Source organism: Biomphalaria glabrata, chromosome 14, assembly GCF_947242115.1.
Source record: "Biomphalaria glabrata chromosome 14, xgBioGlab47.1, whole genome shotgun sequence".
NCBI lineage: Eukaryota > Metazoa > Mollusca > Gastropoda > Planorbidae > Biomphalaria > Biomphalaria glabrata.
This window is the reverse complement of record NC_074724.1, coordinates 33,719,707-33,741,761: the sequence shown is the minus strand read 5'-3', so window position 1 is coordinate 33,741,761 and position 22,055 is coordinate 33,719,707. Positions and strand designations below refer to the sequence as shown.

General features: G+C 33.8%; 1 protein-coding gene across 1 annotated transcript; it reads left to right on the top strand.

The window, feature by feature from the left end:
* Window positions 1-2,139: 2,139 nt before the first annotated feature.
* LOC106070712 (peroxisomal biogenesis factor 19-like) lies at window positions 2,140-16,791 on the top strand. Its single transcript, XM_056010361.1, has 8 exons — window positions 2,140-2,271; window positions 4,720-4,814; window positions 6,011-6,155; window positions 7,089-7,171; window positions 8,541-8,723; window positions 9,988-10,164; window positions 10,721-10,810; window positions 11,584-16,791. Exons 1-8 carry the CDS (start codon window positions 2,154-2,156, stop codon window positions 11,647-11,649), a joined length of 957 nt encoding a protein of 318 aa, XP_055866336.1. The 5' UTR covers window positions 2,140-2,153; the 3' UTR covers window positions 11,650-16,791.
* Window positions 16,792-22,055: the final 5,264 nt, after the last annotated feature.

Sequence of the window (22,055 nt, the reverse complement as noted above, 5' to 3'; positions counted from 1 at the left end):
CTATCTCAAATCAGGTCAGCGTACCCACGTTTAAATGCCAGAAAGACGCCGATTAAAACTTAGTTCAAGACTACAGCAGGGAAACAAAATTAACATAGCTTAAATTACAAAAACAGTTCCTAGTGACACCTCATTGTTCACTAAATGAGGACATTGTACCTATCTCAAATCAGGTCAGCGCACTCACGCTTTAATGCCAGAAAGACGCCGATTAAAACTTAGCTCAAGACTACAGCAGGGAAACATAATTAACGTAGGTTAAATTACAAAAACAATTAAAAGGAAAACTAAATGTAAACGGGTCAAGGATGCTTCATTGATTATTAAAGTGTTTGAACTATAATCAAGGCACCTCCGAACCCACATGTCACAAGTTTATAGCATCAAGATCTTCAAGTCAAATAAACATAATAAACACGTGACAGTATCGACTAATAAAATTATTTTAATTTTGACATCCATATTCCAAAAACTTTGGCTAGTATATCAAATATGTAGATATGAGACCATTTGAAGATTTAACTCTTTCTTTCCGTTATTATTTAACACGTTCTGGTAGAATCAACGTTGGTATCGTCAGCTGGTAGAGGAGTTAATAAAACAGGAGAAAAAGAAGTTATGTTTTCTTCCAGTGATCAATGAAGTTTAATGACACCAGATGTTGAATGACATACTATTGAATGGGGTCTGATGAACTGAACAAAATAACTAAATACTAGCGCTCCTAAGAAACTCCTCAATCTGCACATTGTGTGCACCTAATGTGAGGACTGACATTCGTTTTTGGCAACAGTTCGGTGTGAAATTATTGTTAAAAGTTTCAATGCAAACTCTGATAGGGAACATGAAGACCATCATCAAATTTTGAGACGACTTTATCTCAGGTGACGAAAAGCTACCATTCAACTGTAAAACTTCTACATAGATGTATTTTGAATGTCCAGAAATTCCAAGAAATAATTGTGGCTTCTAGAAAGCATCAGGACTTGCTTGCAAATATCCGGATAAACATTCAAATAGTGCAAGAATATAAAGAGACACTTGTGGAATGAACGCTGCTAAAATCTTTACACCCAGAAGCATCAATGAATCTACGAACATTTTAAATTCACAGAACAATAATTTAGATTTTTTTTATGAACCTACCACCAGTAGGCTAATTACGTTTACCATCTCCTGCTGGTATGGCAATACTTCAATGGCACAAAGACATCGACTAAACAAATCAATTCAAAACATTTCACGAACACAGCTACCATTTTTTTTTAAAGAACTAAGTTTTCAAAACATAAAATCTTTCTAGACAATGAGCACCCATTACGTCACAGTTACATCACATCTGGACGGAGGGGTCGTCTGCTTCTATTCATTATGGCTGGAATAGAGAGATTTAAAAACTCCTTTTTTTCCCCTAATTTTACTCAGGGTGCTTCAAGGTCATTTATCTTAGTAGTCAAACTGAATTTTCAATTGTTTGGACCAATATAATGATATTAGCTTGGTAAGAACAGGATTTGTCAAATCGAAAAATAAATAGATCGGTTGAGACCTACATATTTGTTACATCTGATGCAGACAAACAGGACCGGATTTATATTTGATGAGTTCCTATAATCTATTGGAAATAAAGGGCCCCTTTTAAGGCAATACCCCTTTAACCATTTTCGCCCCCCCCCAACCAGGCAAGCGGGACACCTAAGCTATAGCTTCTATTGCCTAAAGGTAAATCCAGCACAGCAGACAAAGCCTATTTTTTTTTTAAGTTTTATGCAGGTGTAAATAGTTAAACCGGTCGCCTTGCTGGTCCCCGGTTCATACCCGCCCACTGGCATCCCCCGTAGTCATGCGGATTAGGATTATCTTCCACTCAGATGCAAATCCGAAACATGGTAGGCTAAAACATTACAAACAATCAAAACAATTATATAAATATAAGTTTGAACTGTAAATATTTCTTAAAAACAAACATTCACTATACGTTCTAATCAAATGGGAACAATCAACTTATAATTTAATACTTTTAATTAAAAAATAATAATTTAGAACACTTCTTCATTGCTTTGGGTGTTAATAATTTTTTCCCCATCGCTTACTGAAAAAAATATATTAAAAAATGCGAAACTAATATACATTGCCGATTCGGACTTTAACTTATGATGGCGTCCGAATCATCAAATGGTAGCATGGAAAATAAAAGTTCTGTAAAGGACGAATCATCTCCAGTCGACATTCAAAAAAATGTAGATCCAGAATTAGATGCTATACTAGACAGTGAGCTTGTATTAATTATTGCATTACTATACATTGAAAACTAGATATAGATTCTACCTAGACTTTGTTTTAGACTACGTCTCCTAGTTTTACCTCGTCTCTAACTAAACTCTTAAACTGAGTAACTCTTCACTCTCTACTAGATCTAGACTCTATAGTCACTATAGACTTAGATAGATCTAGAGTCTAGACTCAGTAGTAAATATCTAATAAAAACATAAGTAGAGACATTAGTAATAGACCGTAGACGTCTACTAGTCTAGATCTACTAGAGTGGAAATGAGAGAAATCTTTTTCATTTAAACCATTGAATTGAATTAAATTATTATTGATTATGATAGATTGATATTGCCAATAATATTGGAATATTGGTTGCTTCTATTTAGACTAGATTGACTAGAACTACTAGAAGTCTAGATCTACGATCTAGCCCATTTCTCAGCCTTAGCCTTAGGCTAAGCCTGGCTTAGGTCACATCAGATGACATTGACAATGACACTGACAGAGCTTGCATCATTACAATTTGTATCTATCTATATCTAGATCTATATATTTAATTATTTTATTGATTGCACACAAGTTGAAGTTAGAATTAGAAGTGCAAATCTTATGAGGCTATTAAATTTCCTTTGTATATGATAAATAGGATCTGCATTACAAACGAAGATTTAGAGATAGGATTGGTTTGCAGCAATTGGACCCCAAAATCATGACAGTGACTTAAGAAGCTGTCAAAAAACTCAAACTAAAACTCTGGCCATTTTACAAGGTGCTCTGGACTCGCAAAAACCTTTCTCTAGGGAACAGTAGCAGGAAAAAGAAGAAAAGGCAGAGAGATAGAACGCCATGGAAAAATGACATAGTATAGAAAAGAATGGATGGGCCTATTGAAAGAAATTCTATCCAAGGCAAAAGACTGAAAGGAATGAAAAAATATGGTCAACAGATCTTGTGTGGTGCCTCAATGTTCCAACAGACTAAGGGATAGGTGAAGGTGAATGTCCTCTAGTTTTTCTATGTTTGGGAAAAAGGACACTTCTTCTTCTTCTTCTAGCCAGCTTTATTGCTGCTGAGCTGTGAGCTCTTTTGCAGACTGTGCCAAGGAAAAAAAGTGTGCTGTTTTCTTCAGTTGTTCAGCACTGCCATACAGGGTGTTGGTTATGTTGGGCTGTAGTGGAAGTAGGGTCTGCCTAAGGTGGATTAGGGAGGGGCATTCAAAGAGGATATGGTTTACGGTTTCAAAGGGGTGGGCGCAATGTCTGCAAAGGGGTAGTTGTGTGGAGTTTATTTTGTTCAGGTGGTAATTTAATAGTGGTGTTTTTCCTGTTCTTAGTTGGAAGATTGTAGATTGTTCTTTGCGGGGGAGGAAGTTAATACTGTCCACAAATGTACAATTCTTATTGAATTTAGCTACTTACGTTTAGTCACCCAGCCATACATATCTCACTTGGCACTTGTACTAAACATCTGCATCCAGCTATGAAACAAAAAAAAATATTTCTTCCTGGTTATCCAGAGCCCAGTCTTAATAACTTATTTGTCCAGTCTAGGACCTACTGATTAAATGTGTGCTATTAAAAGTGAGCAAGAAGAATTTAGGGTGTCGTTAATTTTGACAGAGCTAGTAATGGGATCATAATACAAGTTTCACCAACTGTCAGTGGATGACCTTGAAAAACAAAACTACTTGGAAAGGTCAGGGTCATATCATTTGAGTGCTAGTTTACTAACATCCCAAATTAACTCTAAAATGGAAATTTTAAAAATGTCAATATGAGACATAGGCCATCCCCTCCCTTCCCCTTTCAGACCTTGTGGTTGAGGGCAAGTGATGTATAGGTCATCTGTTTCTGTGGCCTATAGTTAACAAGGGTATCATGTGGCCAGGACAACGACCAACCACCTTTACTTTTCCCCAGCACATGTCAGGTACCCATTAGAGCTGGGTGAACTCAGAGGCGCCCAAAGATCCCCAAATTAAAAATCCCAGTCTTCACCAGGATTTGATCCCGGTACCTCTGGTCTGGAAGCCAAGCACTTTACCGCTCAGCTACTGTGCCTCCATATATTATTGTTGGGTGAACCTTTATTTCAGATCCATCTAAAGAAATAGAATCCTGACAAGCCATTACACAGTTATAAGTATTTAATTATCATGTACCACTACGACCAGCATTTCTTTATCTGTAGATGAGCTTAGCATGCCTCTTGAAGTATTCAACAGAGCATCAATTCCTTGGACTAGTCAGAAAACATTTCTTTGATGGTTAACTATGTTGCTCAATGTAAAACAAAAGTGCTTCAGATCCTTAAGTACAGACTTGTTAGTGAAAAAACAAAACAGTAAAGTTATGGAAGTGTTTTCAAGGGATGCACTGAACATAGAAACTTGAGAAATGTTTTGTAATATTGTCTTTGAGATTTCTGAAATGTTTGTTTCTCCCTTAGGTGCATTAGCAGATTTTGATAAGCCAAAAGAAGCAGCAACCAAGCCACATGACCCACCACAGGCAGCAGAGGCTGAGAAAGATAGTAAAAAACCTGTAAGTCTTTTTTTTTTTTTTTTTTTCTTATTTGTGTATGCCCCTATAGGTGTGCCTCTTGTGGTTCAACAAGATATTATTGAAATGTTTTTTTTTATGGTCTCTGATATTCTTATTTCTTATACCTGAAACCTTTAGAGTGAAACATTCATTTTTTTTTCTTTTCTGATAAACCCATTGACCTCAAGGTTATGAAGCTAATTTTTGGACTCTCTTTTGTCATTCTCTAATTTATATTAACATCCAGTGACATAGCTAGGGATTTGGGGGCCGGAGGGGCTTGACCTCATTAGAGACCCCTGCATTTTGAAATTCGACATCATGACATAAGATAATGGCGTAATAATTAATTTCAAAACAAATTTGGACACTCATTTGGGGTACCCCCTGAAATGGGGGCCCGGGGGGGGGGATTTACTAATTTGGACCCCCAACCTAGCTATGCCACAGTTAACATCCTTACATGATTTCTTTTTCCTTGTGTTACTAATATGAAATGATTATGTAAGAACTATCTTCAGTAAAACATTACTTCTTGTTCCAGTCTCTCCCCCCCCCCCCCCCCCCCCCCCCCAGTTCTAACTCTATACCTAGTTATCTATGTTTTCTTTACTATTATTAGTTCCTCTAAACATTTTATTCATTCCTGTTATCATGTTTATTTTTTTTAATGCTTTTAATATCTGTTTTGTATTTCATTTCTTGACTTAATTTTATGTACTAGTTAGTGTGAAATGCTGCTTAACTTGACCTATTCCTGTGTACCCCCAAGGGAGCATAGAATAAACATATTCCAAGCAAAAAATGATTTTAATACTAGGCTTTACCTTTACATTTGTATTACATGTATCACTGCTATCTTAATAACTCAATACTTGAATAACAATTAATTAGTTCCTTTAGTTGGACTGTTTTTTTGATAGCCTTCATCTAATTATCACATAACCCAACTTTTGAACTGCTCATATTCATGCGTGTCTCACAAATGTGTCTTACATACAAGTGTGTCTCACAAATGTGTCTTAAGTTTGTCTCACAAATGTGTCTAAAGTTTGTCTCACAAATGTGTCTTACATACAAGTGTGTCTCACAAATGTGTCTTACATACAAGTGTGTCTCACTTCATTGCTGGATATGTTGAATTGTTAGAAGCTGTCTGAAGTGTAAAATGTTTGCATTAATTTTTTTGTTTCTAGGAGGAGAGCTCACCAGAGGAAGGAAATTATGATTTCCTAGCAGATGCCATGAACAAATCTTTTGAGGATACCTTCAATGCCCTGTTGGCTGACCCCAATATACAAAGACAGTTTGCTGAGTTGGCTGCATCAGCAGAGCAAGCTGGTATACTTAATAATGCAAAACATAGATGTAGTGAATTCTCATATGTTTTTCCTGGAAGGCCTTAGAAAAGTTAAACCCCAACACGTGCCTCTCTCTTTTAATTTGTCCTTGATTTACTACCTTGCAACCCCCATCCAAGTGTTTAGATTTTAAAAATGTGTATTCTTTATATCTCTTAAAGTGTCACTGGGATTGTGTAATGGAATACTATTTAAGATTGTGCACTAATTACTGTTTAACTCTTTGTCTCCATAATTATTGTCCATGTTCCGATGGATTTATTCATTTTGCTCATTTGTGTTTCACTACCCTGTTAGGATTAAATTTCAATAACTTTTTTGTATGTAATCAGGAAATGTTTTATTAGGTATATAATTATAGAAGAATGCATGCTCTTTTTATATAACACTAATTAAAGCTTATAAAACCAAAAATTAATTTAATTTAATTAGGTCAAATCACCGTTGGTATTGTAAGTTAGGAGAGAAGGAGTTAAGACCATGTAGATAAATACTGTTAAGTCAAAGAGAGTGAAAAAATATTCATGTCTTATTTTCAATTTGTATGCCAGCTCCTCCGTTTGTGTTGGATTTTTGAGAAGATCCATCTGTGCAGACTCTGACCCATTGGTTGTTGGGGTAATGGGTTTTTAGAAATGAGTGTCACTAATTCCTTGAGCTCTATTTGGTTGTGATCGGATTTTTTTGGTTACGTTTTCAATGCTGTCTCTTATAAGAGGGAGGGTACTCTGGTCCCAGGGAGGAAAAGCATTATGCTGCTCTTTAAATGAACTGCATCAATAATTTACTACCTTTTTCTATTTTAAATTAATGTTCACTGATTTGTGTTCTCTGTTGATGGACTTGTGAATGTCATACCTACATGTCTACCCAGCACCAACATCTAACAATAGTTTTGTCTTGTTCCTCCTAGCCTCCACCAACAACGCAGCAGCTTTTGCAGAGACTGTGGAGAAAACTTTGAGTGGCCTCAACTTGAATGCCGAAAGTTTACAAGTTGGTATAATTGACGAATTGAGATAAAATAAACAATAGAGTTTAAAACATAGACTGAGTTTAGTTTCTGGAGAGTGCAAGTCATTGTACAGCAGATTTAGATATAAATATATATCTATATATATACACATTTTAAGACAGACTGATTTGGGCAGATGTACACTCTGAGTATCTCCATTTCTGAAGAATGACTCATAATGTAGAGTAGTGGTCCATTATTTGTGCTACTTACCTTAGATAAGAAATAAAGTGTTGAAGCTTAGTGCTGAAACAAAGAATGAATAAACGTAACTGCAGCACTAGAGTATGGCAGGTCATTGTTTAGAAAGGCTCTTTTTGGTGGCCTTGATGGTCATGTTAGATGTGTTGCAGTTTGGTATTGGGGGATCTGCGGTTCAAATCTTACTTGTATCTTAATTATGATTCTTCTTTCAGTAACAGTAGTATTCTAGTGCTACTATTATAGGTTACATATCATTTTTATTGACCTTGTAATGGCAATGTCTTTGATTACGAAGATTACGGATGAGTGCAGTGTTTCACAGGACTACGCAAACCCAGTTGCCACCTGCATATTTTCCAGCACCATGAAAATGCACCTACTTATGTCTTCTTGTTGTACTGACATGCTTACAGATGTCATACGTAGCTCTTTAAAATTCTGGACTCAAGACATACGTCTTTGATTATGTAATGTCTTCTTGTTGTACTGATATGCTTATGGATCTCATACGTAGCTATTTAAAATTCTGGACTTTTCGACGTACGTCTTTGATTGTGTAGCTGTTCTTTGACTATCAAACATTTAACTTTTTTTTGCGTCAGTTTCACCCAAATAAGCGGTCAGATTTTGTCCCCTTTAAAAATTCCATATCAAAAGAATGTGATATTGACAACAAACATGTTTTAAAACAAACAGAATGGATCTGATTTGCATTTGAAATGTTTTTATATCTATGATTTAAATCAATGGTACTTGTACATTATGATAGTCTGATTCTGTACTCAAGTTTTTCAAGTCTGTCAGTTTACATTTATTCAGAATATCAGAATTACAAGAACATATTTAGTCATTATTAATAAAGTTTATCAAAAGCTTTCCCACAAACTACAGTGTCCTATGTACTACTTAAAGGGGTGGAACAACCCATCTTTGCAAAGTTTTGTTGAAAACAGCAGAGACAGAGATGGATAGTGTAAAGACATAAACAAGTTAACGTTACTTTAAGTGTCCGTCCGTCTCTGGCTTGATTAAGTAATTAAGTAATATCTGAAACCTAAGGAATTGTCATATTAAGATTGTCATATTGGAGAACCAGAAAATCTATCAGTAACACTAAAACTGACTAATCATTCTTGTCTACTGCAGGGAGATCCCAACCAGCAAGTGCTGTGGGAACAATTGGCAGAAACACTGGGAGCAGAAGGCGGCGGCGGTGGTCCTGGCATGGAAGAAGGACTGGGAGCCATGGGGGGAATGTTTCAGAACATGGTCAAACAGCTGCTGTCTAAAGAGCTGTTGTACCAGCCACTCAAGGAAGTCTCTCAAAAAGTAATACTATTATATCTTTTCAAGTTGACATTTCCTAGTACAGAATTTCTGGTTTTTCACCTACTAGCTCTACTCTTTTTTTTTATCTATTGTTGATTAATATATAAATGGCTCACAGAACTTGGATTCTGAGGGATCTCGGGTTCGAATCCCAGTGCAGATCTGAATTTTGAATTTCAGGATTTTTTAAGATGTCCCGAAGTCCACCCAAATCTAATGGGTACCTGAAATTAGCTGGGGAAAGTAAAGGCAGTTGGTTGTTGTGCCATAGAAGCAGATAATCTTTATGTCATCTGCTCCAAGGTCTAAAAGGGTTACTTTCCTTACTTTGTACTTTTCCCATAACTGTTTTGAGCCTAGCTTTTAACTGCTTAACTTTAACTGAAGTAACAACAGGATAAATTATTCAAATCTTAAGGAAATAACATTAATTGTCCAAATCATGACTCTTGAAAATAATTTGATAACACATTTAAATCCTACTTCAATACTTTTTTTAAAAACATATGTTTTCTTTTAACATAATTCATAAATGAACTGTAAAATGTTACAAACTAATGCTCTTCTCAAAAATACAAATATTTCAGCCTCACTTCACAATGTCAAGATGATAGCTCCTTCATTTCTTTTTTTTTTTTTAAAGTTGTCTGCACTTGTTTTTTTAAAAAAGATGAACTCTTTAACCCTTAAGATGCGTGTGGTAGTTTAACCTCTAAACATGAACATTGTAATTTCATTTTGTATGTCTTCATTGCCAAACAGCTCAGCACTTTAAGGGTTAAAAAAGATCTATATCACCCCAATTATAGAGCAATACATTATTGCCCAAATATTATCATTACAAGCTTTGTGATTAAATAGATTAGGTTCTGTTAGTTTTTGACCTTATGGTTTAAAGTTAGTCTGCAAAAGCAGAGCCAATAAAGTATCTGAAATAGTCATCTAAGCTTTGTAACACTTGGCAACCATTAAAGTTGATTGATAAGGAGATATAATACAATGTTAATAATTCTTGAACAGTTTCTCCATTTCTCATGGAAAATGACCATTAAAGTTGATTGATAAGGAGATATAATACAATGTTAATAATTCTTGAACAGTTTCTCCATTTCTCATGGAAAATGAAATTCTAGATTTCCAGAGCTGTATTAAAAAAGTCTTGTTCATTAAACTATCTTTCAATGTTTAAAAATTAGTTATCTTTCTGAAATATTCTTTCTCTCTAACTTTATTCAGTATTTGTATTTCCATTCCATGTATCCAGTACCAGGTGTACATAGAAGAAAAACAGCATGATCTTGAACCAGAGAAGCTGATAGTTTACCGCAAACAGCTGGAGATTATTGAGAAAGTTGTGGAGCACTTAGATGGGGACTCTGATGATCATAGCCTGGAAGAGAAAAACTCTCGATTTGAAGTTCTTTTGGACTTATTGCAGAGGGTAAAACTTTTTTTTTTCGCTGTATTCTTCCTTTATGATACAAATTTATTTTGTGCTTGATTCTTGATGTTTTTTTTTAGTTAAAATTAAGATTGTGAATTAGTATCAATAAGATAGAGATTGTTATAATTTTTTTTTAAAGGTATTAACAGAGAGAAATTAACTAACATATAGAATCTACATTTTCTTACTTGCTTATCACTCAACCAACATTTGGTTTCTAACAACTCCTGGCTGCAATCAACATTTGGTTCCCAACAACTCCTGACTCCAACCAACATTTGGTTCCCAACAACTCCTGACTCCAACCAACATTTGGTTCCCAACCACTCCTGACTCCAACCAACATTTGGTTCCCAACAACTCCTGACTCCAACCAACATTTGGTTCCCAACAACTCCTGACTCCAACCAACATTTGGTTCCTAACAACTTCTGGCTGCAGTACATTTTTATTCTAAATATTTAAAAAAATGAAATTTAATTTAATAAAATAAATTTTGTTTTAAGCCCTGTGCTAGATGCCACAAACCTATATAAATTGTTTTGTCTCTTAGATGCATGAACTTGGTGCTCCGCCCCAAGAAGTTGTTGGAGAAGGCAATATGGTCATGCCAAACTTTGGTGACTTGGGAGAAATGGGACAGGTGAGAGAATGAATGGAGACATGGCTTCAGAGATCATTTACATTTCAGCTGTTTCTGACATATTTTGTGTACATTTAGTTGTTCATTCAAAGTTCTAACTAAAATATTTTCATCCTTATAGATGATGTAAAGGTCATCTGTTTCTATGGTCGATGGTTAGGGCAGATGATGTAAAGGTCATCTGTTTCTATGGCTTATGGTTAATGATGGTATCTTGTGGCCAGCATAAAATTCAACTCCTTTACTTTCCCCAAACTAATTGAGTTTCGTGGATTCAGAGATGTCCTAAAATTCAGAAATGTAAAATCCCAGTCTTCAATAATATTTGAGCCGGAGATCCCTCTGTTTAGAAGCCAAGCACTTTGCCACCATGCCCTAGAGATTTGATTGATTACAACTTATGGAACAATTTTACAATTGTAGGAAGATTTTATAAAAATTTTGACATTCTTTTAGGAGTTTAAATATTGTCAGTCACCAGCAGAATTTCTAGTTTTTCATATTCACTCCATGGCAATATAACTTGCTGATTCTTCTTCTGAAATACAAAAGTTTTAATATTAAGGTAAAAAAATTGTTTTTTTTTTCTCTTGACAAATTGCTATTGAGTTTGTTTATTTTTTAAGCTATATCAAAATGAAAATGTTTTTCTAGGTTTTCAGTTTTTTTTCATTGTATGTGAATCTTAAAAAAGTGACCCACCTTCACCACTGCAAGACTTTGATATTTAGTTTAATTGCTAATTAATGAGTTTTCTTCTGTTTTTTTTTAAGATCCCCAACTTGGGTCAGTTTGGTGGAGCTGCACCTCAGGACCCTTCCCAGTGTTCACTTATGTGATAAATAGGGACTGGAATATTTATTTGTTTACATAACACTTTATCCAATGAAGAGACCAACAGAGACTTGGCTTACTAGTTCAAAACCTGAAGATATTTTGTTTGCTGAAAAATTGTCACTGGATTATTGATTCAAAGTTCAACAACTCATTGAGAAGATATGGGAGGCGTGGTGCCACTGGATGAATATAGAAAGAGGAATTGCAGTTTTCAGAGTGTTATTTGCTAGGATATTTTTCTAGTCTCAACAGTTGTGTGCTTTCTTTATGCATAATGTCATTAAGCTGATTATAATCCAGCTTTTTATATTGTTAAACTGAATACAGCTAATGATTTTGAAGTAATTAAAAGAAGGTTAAATTTACATTGATCCTAAATAGTACACATTTTTTATTGAAACAATTTAAGAAAGATATTTATTCCTTATAAAATATTATCTGCCAAAAAAGAAAGAAGTTTTGAAGACTATGGTGCCAATGGTCAAAACTAAATATCAGTAAAGAAAATGTCTTTTATCGATTAGATCATATAATTGATATCCTAATTTTTTAGCATCAGGACCGAACTGTTTTTATTAGCTTAGGCTACGACTAATTTTTATTTTTTTGAATTGCTTTTGTCTAGCATGTTTTTCATGTCATAAGCATGCACACTGTGCTATGGTCCAATCTCTTTTGTGGATGTATTGGGGGGGAGGGGGGTAGTGGGTATCTCTTAAAGAAGGCGCTCAGCCAACCCAAATCAGCTCAAGCTAGGGTTTGAACTCGGAAGCCCAGTGGTTTCTGCTACTCAGCCACACATCCCAGAATTATTTCTGTGAGCGACATTATTTAAAGAAACTCATCCCAGTTTCTGATACTTGTGAAAACTATAAGCAGAACAAAAAGTTAAAGATAAAGAAAAATTGTATGAATTGAATGCTTGTACTATTCTGAGGAGCTTATGACAGGATCGATCATTAACCTTAGTGATCAGTGATTGTAACTTTATGTTCACTTTCACAAATTTTCTTTTTGTTATCAATGGCTTCAATTGAAATGAATCTATGTCCCAATAGCTAAGAATGTTTGACAATGTTAAATAAATTTAAATATTTGAATAGAGTTGTACTACTTTCAATCAGTCAAGAAAAAGGAAGAACCAACAATTTTTTTTTTGCAAAATAAGGCGCATGTTGTAGCTAATCACTTGATATCAACAAGTTAATGAACTAGATTAATGAAAGCATTTAATTTTCTGTTTTATACGCTTTGAATGTTCTTCCATTAATGAAGATTACATTATGTCCTTGCCTTAACTTCCTGCAGGACAGTAGAAGTGAATTTAATACAAGTAATTTTCCTTGCTTACTTGAATGCACTATTTCATTAACTTTGCTTCAAGGGAAATTACTTGTCTTAAATTTACTGCTTATCTTATCTTATATAATACAGACGTTACTTCAAAAAAGAAGATGATTACGTCCTACGCGTCATGCATTTAGTCATGCATATTAACCAATGACTTAAACTCTGCCAAGTCACTGGTTTTCCTGGCTAGCTCAGACAACCCATTCCATGCTCTAATAGCACCAGGGAAGAAGGAGTATTTGCACTCTGCTGTTGCTAGTCAATCGTTGATAAAAATAAACTTGCTGGAGCGACTAGTTGAAGTATTTTAATTCTGCTCAACTCATGATTTTTGTGGTCCTGTTGAGATATTCAAGGTACCTTCAGACAGTAATGTCTTTTCAAGACTTCAAGATATTAACTTTAGTTCCCCCTAATGTTAGTTTTTGTTTTGTTTTGTTAAAATGCTACCAGCAAGTTATTATGACAGTATTCGTTATTTATGATTTAGTTTAATTGGTGCAAACATAAATTTAAAGCCAAGATATAGTGCTTCTGTAATTTATATCAATTTTAATTAATATGGCTGCCTGGTCATGTGGTAAGCCCTTCTGTCTTCAGACTCACAAGGATGGTACTGAGTTGAAACCCTGACCCACCCATCCCCTGCCGTCATGCAAGACTTTAAGGCTAGGACTTAATGTAATCTTCATTTATGAGAGAACATTCAAAGCGTTATAAAACCGAAAATCTTTTCTAAACAATATTTTTTTCAGCTCATGTGGCTGTCTATCACTGTATTAAGTGATCATACTATTTGGTTCCACATAAAATGTAGGTTTTATACTATTTTACCATCTTTCTTTGAACATGTTACATCATTTATAGATTTTATCAAACACAAATGTCTTCATATTTATGCTAATGTCTCAAGTAAAAAAAAATCAAAACAATGATTGTTGACAGTCGTTTTTGGTTCACCTGTAAACACGATGTTATCTGTGAAAAAATATTTTTTCTATTAATTGTGAGGGTTTTTTTTGTTTTGTTTTTTTTTTCAAATTACATTATCTTGCATATCAAATGTCTGGCAAAATGAGTCTCTAGCTGCAGGCCTTTTTCTTTCATGCCATTCAATGTAAATATTTTAGGGCATGTTGTTACAGAGAAATAGTGCTGCTAAATTAAATATATTTACTATAATATATATTTTGAAAGGCCTTATTTAAAACTATTAATTCTAGCATTTTGTTAAGTGTACAAAATATTAATCTCAGAGTTCAAAATAGTTCAAAATTGTGAATTTTTATTAGATTTTATTTGGAGTATATTTAACTCCCCTCCAGTCAGCCCATCACTTCATTTGACTTTTTGTCTTGTTCTTACCCATCCTAGACTCATTTTGCTTGAAACAGTCACTGTTAAATGACTCGGATTTAACATGACTGCTGCGACTCTGGGGTAAATAAAGAAATGTCATTAAAAACATGATTGTAATGTGTCTCTACTAGTCCTTCATGACGACAGACTTAAGGCCTGTTACAAGTCCTATTTCTTCTCATGGCATAGAAAAGTACAGTTTAACAGTTGCTATGGACTCTTCTGTAGACATTGTTAAGTTTATTAGACATAGAGGCCTGTCCTAATTCATCTCATGGTATAGAAAAGTATGTTTCTATAGACTCTACTATAGATATTGTCAAGTTTACATTTATTTAAACTTACATCTGCCTGCTCAAATATTGTCACTAAGTTGCTTTCTCTGTGCCTTTATGTATGCTCTATGGACTTGTATATTAAATACTACCCAGATTGTTTTAATTAGCATTTTTTTAATCTGTCATTAACTTTGCGAACTAGGGATTTAAAAAAAAAAAAGAGCTCATTTTTAATTAGTACTTCTAACACTGAACTAAAAAAATGTTTAATAATTAAGTAATAACTTTCAAGTTGTACTTGAGGTTTTCTAGAGCTAGCCCCATTTTTTAATTCTTTCTCTACGTAGTTATTTTCCATATTCCGATGGAATTATTCATTTTGCTCATTTGTGTTTCACTCTCCTGTGATGAATTAACTTTTTGGTTTGTTATCAGGAAATATTATATCAGGTATAGAATTTTAGGTGAATGCGTGCTCTTTTTATGCAACACAAGTTAAAGTTTAAAAAAAACAAAATTTAATTTAACTTAATGGGGTTAAATCAATATTGGTATTGTCAGTTAGGAGAGAAAGAGTTAAGAATCAGCTTGGATGAAGACAGTTTCTACTCATTCTGTACATCTGAAAGTTTGATGCCCTTTTAAAACTATGAGCATTACAAGTAAACATTAGTTGGTGGTCAATTTGAATTTGCCCAATTCTTGGTTTTTATTCTGGATTGTTTTTTTTTATTGGCAACTATTGTCTGCCCATGACTCTGTGAAATTAGAGAAACCATGAATTGTGTTACAATGTGGCTTTGCAATGATTAGTCTTAGTTTAATGAATGTTTTTAATTCAATTGATTCTACTTCATATATCTTTGCAATAATGTTATCAAGACATTTTGAAAGTGTGACATACATATGTTTGTGTGTATGTGTGTGTATACAGCAAGACAAACTTTTGTAAACATTGTGTGGGATGTGTGTGTGTGTGTTGGTGGGTGTAAAGGGAAGTTAATTTCTATTTCTTTTAATTATTTGTATTTTAAAAACCTGTGTACATTTTGATGTCTTAAGACAGTTCAGTTTTAATTTGTTAAGCACAGAATAATGAATGAGATGGGAAGTTCAAATGTACAAGTCTCTGGTCCTTAGTAGGTCATTTTTATCTTGGTTAAAAGACAAGTTGCAGTATTGTAGCCACTTCATACAGTACTATCACCAAATACTTTTTTTTTCTCTTACCCAGTCAGTCCTGTCCTTAAGTCCTGATTTACAATCTCAGCTTCCACTAAGATTTGAACTTAATTTCATCAGTTCTGTATTCAAGTTTTTTTTTCCTCATCTGCCAACAACAAAAAAATAAAAAAATGCCCCTCTTATACAGGAGTTTCTTCATCTAGCCATCTGAGTGGTAGGCTCTTTGCAATCTGTGCAGTGGAAAAGTAATTACTATTCTTGTCAGTTCTGTACTGCATACCACATATCACTTAATTACGTTTAGGGGGGCTGATGTTAATACACTAATGGAGTGATTCTATTGAGTTAAAATACTTTAAATCTTTACAGAACATTGAATGGTTGGGTTGTTTTTCTTAGTTTTTGCTGTGATGTTTTATTCCTTTAAGTCAGATGATATAATATTTGCATACATCTGTAAGGATCGTTTGGTTTATCGAGTACTAACATTTCTCAAGTCTGGATTTTGGTTTGGTTAATGTATTGTAACGGTTTTCTCGGCAGTGAATATGTCTGCCATGGGTTGATGTGAGTAGTTCGATGTTTTATCTTAATACTTGTGATTGATTAGCATGTGAAGTCTTTTGACTTAGTTGTGCAGTGAAATAATTAGTTCTTAGCGGGCATGCTGAATGGTTGGACTTACCTCCCTTTTCCTAAGGAACTCTTCATTCACCACCCTGCTACCAACAATGTGATTTTAAAATTTGTTCCTAAGGGACTTTCACCCAAGTTTGTAACATTATAGCCCCACATGGAGTGCTAGTAGAGATAGTGTGATGTGTCAGCAGTCAATGATTTTCAGAGCAAGTTCATATTTTGATTTGTGGATGCTGTAAATATCTTGTGTCATTGTGTGAATTACAGACTAGAATGTTATTGCCTTTCTAAACACTTTGAATAAAACAGTTCACGTTTAGTGACGACAGTATTTATTTTTTGTTGTCCTTTTGAAGACATTTTTTCTTTATTTCTGTAGACACAAATATTTCAAAGGATTTAAAAAAAAAAATTTATTAAATAAAAAGTGTAATGAAAACATATCTTGTAGTTAATAAGAATTCTTAATTCAATGTTGATACTGTTTAGCTTCTTTCTACATAAAGTTGTTTACAGAGGTGATGATGTTATCATTAGATGAACATCTCTGTCCACTGACCACAAAGTTTAGGTACCGAGCACAAAGTTTAGGTACCGGTAAGACACTAAATAGGACTACTGGATGGATTGGTGGGTGAGGTAGGGAGCCAGGCAGGAAGTGAATATGGGAGACAAAGTAGTGGATGAAAAAAATACCTTTTCTTGTTAGCCACCCTATACACACATCATTTTGAATTATACAAGGAAAAACATTAAAATGTAATATTAAGATTCAAATGTGATTATGGAAGGGACAAGACCCTGGGTAGAAATGTGGAGACACACTACTGACTTGGCTTTGGAACCTGGTTGGTAAAGGTAGACATTAGACTGGTACCTGGTTTCTGCTAGGTTATGGGGCTGGTTCTGAGGTTTGAGTCCACCTCTGGGCTTACTCTCTGTTTCACCATATTTTCTGAACCTTCTACTCTCAATAATCTTGGTACCTTAGTGCTGGTACTATTATGTGTTAAAAAGTAAGTAAATTTTCCCTTTCAGACCTTGTGGTCTATAGGACAGATGATGTAAAGGTCATTTGTTTCTGTAGCCTACGGTTAACAAGGGTGTCATGTGTCCAGCACAACTCCCAACCGCCTTTAGTTTTCCCCAACTAATGTCAGGTACCCATTAGAGCTGGATGGACTCATAGGGGCCCAAAGATCCCGACATTAAAAATCCCAGTCTTCGAACCCAGGACCCCCAGTTCAGAAGGCAAGCATGTGTTACATATCATGTTTCTTCATTTTTGTTTCAGCAGTTAAACGTTTCAAACTCCATTTACAAGTTTCATAAGTAAATGTCCTATTTGTAAAAGTCTACATTCAAGCAAAGATAACAAACTAGTGAGTGTGTGTGTTTAAATAGGACATTCAGATAATAAGAATGATGTTATTAGGCCACAGAGCTCTTCAAGTAAATGTGACTTTGATCATGATGTTCTGAGTCTATAAACTGTAAAGTGTAACTTCAATACAAAGCAACACTCAAGACAATCATAACAAAGCTTACATCAATTCTATTTGTCTGGTAAAAAGTTTGTACACGTTATTTCTACCACACCTAATCTCATATCAAGTTGAAATTTCGCACAATCATTTCTTGTACCTGACAAAACAAGAATAAAAATAACCAATTAGTTAATTAACTATTAGTTATTGAATAAGGGAAGGAAAGTGTACTTGATGGTTGTGGTGATATAAATTGAATAAGTCCCCTTTATACTTTGTAGAGAATTAGGTCACCTGAAACTAAACTAAACTAAAAAAAATATATTTTCATAAGCTAATCATTGTCTTGAGCCCTTTAGTTCAAATTCAAGTCATTTACCTTTTTTTTTTTTTTTTTTAAATAAAATGCATTTAAAAACTATCATGGTAACTAATCGTAACCCTAACCCCTTCTTCTTTCTCCCCCTTTCACAACTGGTACAGACAAATGACTGGATCATAGCACATTGGAAAGCTAAAAGAATGAAACTGCACTAAACAAAACCAAGGGGTCAAACTATTTGTAATCACAGATTTATTGTTGGTAGTGTTGATCTATTACAAATTTAAAATCACATGACTGAGCCAACGAATTTTATTATTACACTTGATATAAGCTTTTTTTTTTTTTTTTTTTAAATAGTTTTGATATATTTTTCTTGTTTTTAAGTCTTTTCCCCTGTCAAACAAACATACATTCAGCACAAAGCAACAAAGACAAAAATTTCAATCCTCTAAATGTTTATTTTGTTTTGATTTTTTGTGTGATGAACCCAAACCATTTATTACAGAAGGCCTCAAAATTGACCAGCAAGGTTGCAACCTGTGGGCAATTTAGACCAATAGCTCATTGTCACATCACGCAGAGCCATTGGTCTCCACTGCCCACAGGTTGTGACGTTCTAGTCAGTGTTCAGGCCTTCTATGACGATTGGCCTCGGATGAACACAAACAAAACCAATGAAAACTTGTCCAATGTTTGATGTCATCAAAAGATCAACATTGAAAAAATGAACTTTGACCCCACCAAGTTCTTTTATTTTTATCTTTGTAGTGCTAACCAGAAATAAAAGGAAGATTTTTTTTGTAAGTTTTAAAGAAGAATATACCATACAAAATATAAATGCATGCATAGGTTATGTTATATTACATCAGATAACTGAATTGAAACTAGTGATACTGATGACATAATTAGATTTCTACTGGTTAAATATATTTAATCCACAACTCAAGCACTCTCTAAGTAATCTAGTATTGTCAACTAATTTACTTCTGACACAGCCCCCATACCTTAATTTTATGCGAAGATGTCTTTACCTCAAATAAAGACATGCCTTTTGGGCTAAAGCCTTTCCACTTACTTTAGTTGAACTAGCATCACATCACAATTAAAGGCCACTGTAAAATTTTACAATAGTGGTTACAGGTTCTCAAACTGGGAAGGAAAGGAAGTGGGAAGTAACCTCTCAGCTAGCTTCCCCTTAAAATAATTGTAACAACTGACAAATATTTATTGACTTTATTGCTTCATATACCGGTTATAAGTAATTTTTTAAAATTTATTCAGCATCTAAGAATATTTTGTACAAAGTAGCTTTTCAAAAGAAAGCTACCAAACTTAGAGATTTCAAGAAGGCACAAACCAAAAAGTTGTCTATTTACAAAGATTTACAGCAGAATACACAAGGTAGAGCTCTATGTACGTATAGTATACATACATATATATATATATATATATATATATCAAATCATGTACAGTATGTTACACTAACACATTTTAAGCACTATTAAAACATACACAAACTTTGCGTCTACATGCTGTATAGCACAATTCAGAACAATGATGTTGTCTTTGGTTAGAGTCTAGCCACCACAAATAGATTAGCTCAAAATACAATTTACAAAGTAAATTAGAAAAAAAAACAACAAGAAACAAAGAGATATAAACACTTTATAGTTTGACAAAATAATAGACTGGAGCCTGAAGATTAAAAACAACAACCAAGAAACATAGAGATATAAACACTTTATAGTTTGACAAAAATAATAGACTGGAGCCTGAAGATTAAAAAAAACAACAAGAAACAAAGAGATATAAACACTTTATAGTTTGACAAAATTATAGACTGGAGCCTGAAGATTAAAAACAACAACCAAGAAACATAGAGATATAAACACTTTATAGTTTGACAAAATTATAGACTGGAGCCTGAAGATTAAAAACAACAACCAAGAAACATAGAGATATAAACACTTTATAGTTTGACAAAAATAATAGACTGGAGCCTGAAGATTAAAAACAACAACCAAGAAACATAGAGATATAAACACTTTATAGTTTGACAAAAATAATAGACTGGAGCCTGAAGATTAAAAAAAACAACAAGAAACAAAGAGCTATAAACACTTTATAGTTTGACAAAAATAATAGACTGGAGCCTGAAGATTAAAAACAACAACCAAGAAACATAGAGATATAAACACTTTATAGTTTGACAAAATTATAGACTGGAGCCTGAAGATTAAAAACAACAACCAAGAAACAAAGAGATATAAACACTTTATAGTTTGACAAAAATTATAGACTTGAGCCTGAAGATTAAAAACAACAACCAAGAAACAAAGAGCTATAAACACTTTATAGTTTGACAAAAATTATAGACTGGAGCCTGAAGATTAAAAACAACAACCAAGAAACATAGAGATATAAACACTTTATAGTTTGACAAAAATAATAGACTGGAGCCTGAAGATTAAAAAAAACAACAAGAAACAAAGAGCTATAAACACTTTATAGTTTGACAAAAATAATAGACTGGAGCCTGAAGATTAAAAACAACAACCAAGAAACAAAGAGCTATAAACACTTTATAGTTTGACAAAAATAATAGACTGGAGCCTGAAGATTAAAAACAACAACCAAGAAACAAAGAGCTATAAACACTTTATAGTTTGACAAAAATAATAGACTGGAGCCTGAAGATTAAAAACAACAACCAAGAAACATAGAGATATAAACACTTTATAGTTTGACAAAAATAATAGACTGGAGCCTGAAGATTAAAAAAAACAACAAGAAACAAAGAGCTATAAACACTTTATAGTTTGACAAAAATTATAGACTTGAGCCTGAAGATTAAAAACAACAACCAAGAAACAAAGAGCTATAAACACTTTATAGTTTGACAAAAATTATAGACTTGAGCCTGAAGATTAAAAACAACAACCAAGAAACAAAGAGATATAAACACTTTATAGTTTGACAAAATTATAGACTTGAGCCTGAAGATTAAAAACAACAACCAAGAAACAAAGAGCTATAAACACTTTATAGTTTGACAAAATTATAGACTGGAGCCTGAAGATTAAAAACAACAACCAAGAAACAAAGAGCTATAAACACTTTATAGTTTGACAAAAATTATAGACTGGAGCCTGAAGATTAAAAACAACAACCAAGAAACATAGAGATATAAACACTTTATAGTTTGACAAAATTATAGACTGGAGCCTGAAGATTAAAAACAACAACCAAGAAACATAGAGATATAAACACTTTATAGTTTGACAAAATTATAGACTTGAGCCTGAAGATTAAAAACAACAACCAAGAAACAAAGAGATATAAACACTTTATAGTTTGACAAAATTATAGACTGGAGCCTGAAGATTAAAAACAACAACCAAGAAACAAAGAGATATAAACACTTTATAGTTTGACAAAATTATAGACTGGAGCCTGAAGATTAAAAACAACAACCAAGAAACAAAGAGATATAAACACTTTATAGTTTGACAAAATAATTGACTTGAGCCTGAAGATTAAATTATTACTAATAATGACAATGTCTTCGCTTCTGAATATCGAAGAATGAGTGCAGTGCTTCACATGGCTATCCAAACCCAGTAGCAACATCCATATTTGTCCACATTTGATTCAGACAAGGCTGTTGCTGGGGGAAAGATTGAGTTAGTAACATGGAAACCTATTTGGTCAAATTCTCTATTATACAAATCTGAATAATAATACATTTGTATTGCACTCTTGATAAGCAGACTACACATAGCACA